General features: G+C 44.6%; 1 protein-coding gene across 1 annotated transcript in view; it reads right to left on the minus strand.

Moving 5' to 3' along the window:
• Positions 1-720: 720 nt before the first annotated feature.
• Positions 721-7461, minus strand: part of MYLK4 (myosin light chain kinase family member 4) — a 101922-nt gene continuing 95181 nt past the window's right edge. Inside the window, exons 11-12 of the mRNA XM_006161678.1 lie at positions 5262-5334; positions 721-2443 (exon numbers count right to left, since the gene is read on the minus strand). Of these exons, the coding sequence (XP_006161740.1) occupies positions 5287-5334 (48 nt within the window). The 3' untranslated portion in view covers positions 721-2443; positions 5262-5286. The remainder of the gene's footprint in view (positions 2444-5261; positions 5335-7461) is intronic.

Raw genomic sequence — 7461 nt, forward strand, 5'->3', positions numbered from 1 at the left:
GCAAAGCCCCCTTTTCCCATCAGAGCAGCAATTCACCAAGTTACCAGCTCTTGCTGGAGCAGGCACACGTGGGCGTGGACCAAGGGGACAGGATGAACACTAGACTGATAATCTCCCATCCAACTGAAACTCTAGACTGTAATCTTCAACTCTGCAAAGCAAACTATCCTCAGCACTCATATAAAAGGCACCCTGCTGGCGGGGGGCGGGGATGGGGGGATGTGCCTTCCCATCCAAGTGTGGAAATTTAACTACAAATTCAAATAAGAGCCTTTTCAAAGTAGAGTCTCTTTCTAAACCTAAAAAAAAAAAAAGAAAGAAAAAATCACACCCACTAACTGAAAGACCACTAGTGGATTCATTTGGCAAAGGCACCATCCCTGGGTTGGCCTTAGCTGTCTCTTCCATGTGTGGCAGGGCCTGGGGAAAGTTTATCTGCCAACGTGAGTCAGAATGGAAGCTGATGCAAGTGCACAGCATGCAAAAGACCTCCTGCTCGATTTGGTAGAGGATCCATGCCACAGGACAGAAAACGCCCTTCCACGAGGGGTTTCAAATCAGACCCTTGTGTCTTATTTAGCACTTGAGTGAATGCCAGCGCTCTGTGGTCTGAGCATTAATGCATGCACTGGCTTGGATTTTTCCAGACCCAATGAATAGCATCGGCTAAAGATAGCACAGTAATATAACACTTCAGTCACAGGGCTTGGTGTGTGTGTGTTTTTCGTTTTTCTTTTTCTTTTTTTTTTTTTTTAAGAAAACTAAATTAAACATTTTAAGCGTAGTCCCATAACAGGAACATGAGAAACCAACCTTGGGTAAATGCACAGGCCAGAGGGAAAAAGAAATGCATCATGTTGGGAGAACAATGGCCGTAGGCTCCCCTTTACAGCGAGCATGACCACGAACTTCTGTCTCTACTGCCCCTTTACCTGAAGCAGGAGAATGAGGATGTGTGGGGAGCTGAGCTATAAGCATTCCTCAGGTGGGTGCAGGAGGTCATAGACAAAAGCCAATGCAAATTAAATCTGCCTGTACTGATAGGGCCACCAAGCTATTCGTCTTATTTTTTTCACTGCTATCTTGACAACAGTAGCCTGGAACAACTTATGGCTAAAAATAAAGGCATTATTATAGCTGATCTCAACCCAACAGTTATTTGGAAATGGAAAGTGTGAGGGAAGTCCTAGAAGCTGGGTGGTGCTTGGTGTTGGTGTAATGGGAGTTTGGTGGACTTCGTATTCTCTCATCTTCATATGGAAATGACACCCGTTTTGTTCTTGAAAGCTAGACTGGGTCCTGTATGCCATCTACAGCTAAGCTCCTGTCTCTCATTAAATATCTGTCCTGAGATGGCTCACGGATTCAGGAATAACAAGCTTCCAGCTGAAAAGCATTCTCTCTCAGGTCCCAAAGGTCAGCCAAGTAGGGAGCTCCCTTTGCCTCTGGTTTCTGATGGCTGTTTCTTCACAGCCGCTGAGTCACATGAGACTCTGTCTGGGTGAGATGATTGGTCTTTGTGAATGTTCACGTTTACCCAGAAACATGAGAGTTATTTTCCAAGTGATTGCAACGCCGGAAGCCAAGCTCTGTCCTTCCTCAAGATGCAGATTCGTCTCTTCTCCTTGGCAGCTGGAGTTCAAGGAAAGCTCTTGTGACTGTTGACATTATTACAAAGGTTGTAATTTTAAAGACTCACCATGAACAGATACCTTTTGCACCGCTTTTCAAAACCAGCATGTTCTATGTGGATGATCTGTCTATCAGAAGACAGCCAGGAGTGGGGATTAGAAGGCATGTCACTGCTCTGAAAACAGATCAGCTACTTGGAAGAAATGGATGTGCTTGGGGTACCGTTCAAAATAAATAGAAGATAAAATATCTGATGCTCCCTGCTTCAAAATTCAAAGAGGGCTTCCGTTGTAGCAGGCTGATTATTTATCCATTGATCAGTAATCACCTGATTTCAGATCAGATCGAAACGATCAAGCCTGAGAACGTTTGTGCTCCAAGGTGCACCCAGACTTTGAATTTCTTCTGGTGCTATCATCACCCCTTTCAAAGGCATAGTTTACTGATGGGAAGCAGTGTTCTCCCTCTACGTGCATCCTCCAGGTTTAAAAAATCTCAAATAAATTTCAAGGATGATTGCTCTAGTAATCTGACAAATGGCAGACATATTGTACCCCCTGACTAAGATCAAGAAAATTAAAAAATAAAAACTCGAAATGGCAGGGAAACAGCTTCCTAATGTGCAGGGATCTGCTTGTGTCCCCAGGGACCATGGCACTTCATGTCCCCTCTGAGCACGACAGAGGCCCTCCAAGTTCAAGTTCAAGGGCTCCCCCTGCTACAACCGCCAGTCATCACAGGGGTCAAAAACATCAGAACTGCTGATTTTTCCAAAAATCTTCTCAAAGCAGCAGTAACCACAGCAGTTTTCCTGCAAAGCAAACAAAATATGAATCTTGTTAATTCAGCAGGGCTTTTAAAATTATAATTAGTTGGTTGTGCCCCTTAGGAAAAACCACAGATGATTTTTTTTTTTATATATAATGTATGTGTGTATGTGAGAGAGAGAGAGAAAAAAAAGAAACCTCTTGATGGATTCTACTGCTTGCCAGAGTTTCTTTTTTTTTTTTTTTTCAGTTCATGCAAGATATTTTAGTACTATTTGCAATGTTGAAGGACAAGGCCCCTTTGTTCCAAGGAACACGCAATGGCTCCTAGAAGTACTGCACCGCCATCCGGTCAGCTTGATCCCAGCATCAAAGTGAGAATGTGAGTCTTGCGTGGGGATGTTTCCATTTGCTTTATGACCACATCTGACTGGGGGCCTGCACGCCTGCTGCTGCCCTCCCTCGTTCCAATGGATCTAAGGAGCTGCCCTGTGCTGATGGCTTGCATGCTGGTCAAAGAAAGAGGCGAGAGAGGAAACAAGAAACAAGATGGCACCTGGTTGGTTTTTGGAGTGTTTCCTTGACACATCAAAAAAACCTCTAACAAATTGCAGGAGATTTATATGCCTCAATTTACATCGCGGAGTATGCCATATTCACTGGGTCTGGAATGCCTTCTTTATCCACAGAAATAATCTTCAACCGCCAGATTTTTTAAATCAATATTGTCTCAAATTTGGTTCCGCTCATAATGTATCTTGCCAAAAAAACCATCTCACCCTGTCAGGAAGTACTATTGTGAAGAGTGATTTTTTTTCTTTTTTAACTCCTCAAATGAAGCTTGAGTTAATATCTTAAGTTTAAGTATTAACCATAATAAAAAAAAAAAAAGTAAGAAAGTAAACTAGGAATCATCCAGATTGCATAGATCTGTAATGATCCTTCCTTGTTCTGCGGCGGGCCCCAGGTGAATTTCTGTGGCTGAAAGGGACTCCAGGAGGGGCAGAGAGCCAGTAGCCCAGATGACCAACAGGAGACAGACCTGACTCACTTTGGAGAGGTCTCAAGCCAGTTCCAGTAGTGGTCGTATCTTCTGTACCCATTTGACTTGCTTCCAGTTTTGCCTCCTGTGTGACTGACTGTCCCCACCTGGGTCGCTACTGCCTTGCTTCACGCTGGATGCAAAGTACCAGCTTTCTCTGCAAGGACTTTTCTCCTCCCACCACCATTTCCTCATTGCCAGACCCTGGCCGCAGCCCAGCCTTGGAATGCAGCCCCTTATCACCCAGTGAATTCATTCCCACCAGGCCTCAAAAGCAACTTCAGCCCTTCTGGTGGGAAGGTGGTTTGTGGCAAACCCATAGGGGACAAAACTGCTTCTGAGGGAAAGGATGAGGGAAGAGAGAGAGAAGGAACGAAGATGGCCGGGTGCTCAGTACTCACAATACTCATGCTTGAGCGCCATAGCTCGAGCCCGGGCAAGTGAGGGTCTTTTCTTTCTCACTGTCACAAGAGCAAAATTACCTCCTACTCTTTTCAAAACATTAAAGCCCTTGCTATTTTTGACAAATAAGAATGGTCTTTGTAAATAGAAAGCGAAAGCCTTCCTGTTGACTTTTTGTAGATTTCTAAATACGTGTTAGATTCTTCGGTGACCCTTCTACCAAAGACCCAATGTCTTCCCAACACCGACATTTGCAATGATCCACTCATGTCCTTCTACACCATCTCAGTCTACAAAAATCTGAGGCAGCTTGCAAGAACTTGTATAGTCAGGCCTCAGGAAATGCTGATCTGAATAAAGGATTAAGATCAGTGGGCAGCACGGATGCAGTCTCACAAGTGTAAATTTTATGCAGTTGTTAAAATTGAACTGCAAAAAAATAGCTGTGGATTTACAACTCAAGAATAGAGAGCTGCCTTGCTGGATGGTCAATGGCCATCCAACAAGGACCTAAGTGTTGGGATTTCTAAAAAGTCTCCATAGCAAGTGCACCATTACTTCCTCAATCTCCTCTAGGACACACATCAAGCTAGGCTATTGATACAAAAGAAGGTAGTACTGTCTAAAACCATCTATTAATAAGTCCCACATATTGCATGTTTCCCAACACAAGTAATGACAAATGGTTGAGACAATGAGGATGCTAATTATCCTGAATGAATCATTACATGTTGTATTCCTGTACTGTACAATCATAGTGTACCCCCCAACGATGTACAATTATTATATGTTAAACAAAAATAATAATAATAAAAAAAAAGAATTCCAACAAAACTCTAAGCAGGATAGAGGACAGCGTGTATTTGGGTTTTATATGGAATAGTGTTCCTGGGGTCAGAGAGCAGGTCAAGATGAGGAAGCAGTTCAGGGGAGGACAAAGACCAGCCCTTAGCTAAAAAGACATTCTCTGCCATTTACTAGCCACGTGGCCTCGGAAGAGTTATTGAGTCTCTGAGACTTGGTTTTCCCATCTGAACAAAGAGGGTATTACTTCCTCTGATTTCATTCAGTTGAATAAGGACCACCTGAGACAGTTTCTGTTCCATTCCTGGCACCTACTGAGCTCATCATTGAGCACCTCCTCACCAGGCTCTGTTTGTGTGATGTCATTGGAGCCCCTCCACAGGCCTAGAAAATCGGGTAATACCTAACTCACAAGTCAAGAAACTGAGCTTTCTCCACTAGGAAATGGAAGAACCAGGGTGCAAACACGGCAGTCTGATTTCACCCCCACCCCCATCTGACACACGGCCCTGTTTCCCACACAGTCCATGCAACAAACATTCATTCACTTTCTTTCTTATCTTCTCTTTCAAGGCTAACACAAACACCTCTTTGGGAAAAGGCTTGAGACTGACCTTTCAAAAGGGCGCCTTCCATTGGCTATTTGGTCACAAGGCCCTGAGCAGTGGAGCCGCAATTCTTCTTTTTCTAGGAAAATCAGAAGACATTTTGGGAAGGATTAGAATAGTTTTCTCAGTTCCCAACTTATGCTAGGTGCACACATAGAGAGTCAATCAAATTGCTACCAAGTAGAAATGCTCTCCAAGAGAAGTTCTTGAAGCCCAAGTTGGTGATGATTCCCTGGGAGGTACACTCAGCACCCTCAGAGTCCAGTGCAAGCCTGTCTCCCTCTCTTCCCTAATACCCCTGGCCCCACTGCCCTTTAAAACTCACTTTAACACAAGAGCCAGTACTTGTGATAATAATGTTCACAACGATGAGTCAGATGTAGACACAGCTTTTAAATCTTTCAAATTTAGTAGACAAGGGTTATTTAAGTGCCATAGAGAGAGTCAACAAGACGGAGAAACAATCTCCAGGTTGGGAATTGAGAAAAGCTGTCTTAAGTAGGCCTCAGACAGTCACTTGAATGTGGGCCACTCTGGGAGGAGCAGTAAAGACAACGCTGGAAACAAGAATTCTAGACCAGACCTTGACTGCTGGGCTGGGCTGCTTGGTTTGGTGTGGACAATCAGGAATGCATGAAGATTTTTTTTTTAATTCAGAGTAATATGATTAGGGCTGTAATTAAGGAAATAATGATTTGATGAACTAGGAAAGAGAGTTAGTAGAAGTTGGATCTCGGTGTGCAGGTTATGATTTTACTTCCTTGGGAGAAGGGTGTGAGTGAAGGTAGTTGCACTGAGAATGAGAAAGAAGAGTAGAAGACTGAGTTCTGGGAGGTGAGACTCCATGTCATGTGCATTCAGTTTTCTGTCTCTGGCCGTCAGGCATCAATTCCTTCTGCAGTAGGCGCTTGACGAGTCCCAATAGATCCACAGTGAAGGGTGTTCGGGCCCATCCTAGTTGACAACTGTTTCTTTTCTTTCTTTCTCTTTCTTTCTTTCTTTCTATTTTGCTTTCTTTTTTTTTTTGAGAGGTCTTTGCTATAGGGTGCGTGCTCTCGCCAGAAAGACAGAGAGAGACAGAGAGACAGAAAGCGAGAAATCTCCCCCCAGGGGGGATGGCCATGCCGCAATCCCTTCTCTTCCATTCTCCTCTTGGGATCTTGGGCACGCACACACATGCGCCCAGGGTGAGTTTAAGCCACCGGGTACGGGACTCGAACCGTGGTCGACTACATGGGAGTCCAGTGACATAGCCATTACGTAACTGCTGGTCCCAGTTGACAACTGTTTCTTTTCTTTCTGTCTCTTTCTTTCTTTCTTTCTATTTTGCTTTCTTTTTTTTTTTGAGAGGTCTTTGCTATAGGGTGCGTGCTCTCGCCAGAAAGACAGAGAGAGACAGAGAGACAGAAAGCGAGAAATCTCCCCCCAGGGGGGATGGCCATGCCGCAATCCCTTCTCTTCCATTCTCCTCTTGGGATCTTGGGCACGCACACACATGCGCCCAGGGTGAGTTTAAGCCACCGGGTACGGGACTCGAACCGTGGTCGACTACATGGGAGTCCAGTGACATAGCCATTACGTAACTGCTGGTCCCAGTTGACAACTGTTTCTGATGGAAATGGGCTATGGACAGATGGCAGAGCCATGAGTAAGGCTGGGAACAACTGCACCTCCCTTTAAACATCATACAGAAAATGGAGGGCTTTAGGAGCCTAATTTTTGTTCATTTGTTTTAATTTTCTATAGGGTGTGTGCACTCACTTAAAAGAGGCAGAGAAATAGAAAAAAGGAAAATGAGAAAGCACTCCCCAGGGCCGGGGGTGGGGGGTGGCAATTGCGGGGAGTGGATAGCCATGTGCAATCTCTTCTCTCCCTTCTTCTCTTGGTATTTTGGGCAGGCATGCCCATGCACCTGGCATGTTTTTCAAGCCACTGAGTTCCAGACTCAAACTACACAGTCGGTTGTGTGAGATCCAGCAGTTTAACCTCCCTGCTACTGGCTGGCCTGGATTTTCTAATTTCTAAGGGAAAGAAAATCCTTCTTAAATGTAGTGACTGATTAAAAGCAAGCAAAAATGGTTAGGAAACAGTAAGCAATTTTTTTTTTTTGAGAGAGATTTTTGCTATAGGGCTCGTGCGCTCGCCAGAAAAACAGAGAGAGACAGAAAGCGAGAAATCACACCCCCCCCCCCGGGCGCAGGGGGCC

Source organism: Tupaia chinensis, unplaced genomic scaffold (assembly GCF_000334495.1).
Source record: "Tupaia chinensis unplaced genomic scaffold, TupChi_1.0 Scaffold138812_1, whole genome shotgun sequence".
Classification (NCBI taxonomy): domain Eukaryota; kingdom Metazoa; phylum Chordata; class Mammalia; order Scandentia; family Tupaiidae; genus Tupaia; species Tupaia belangeri.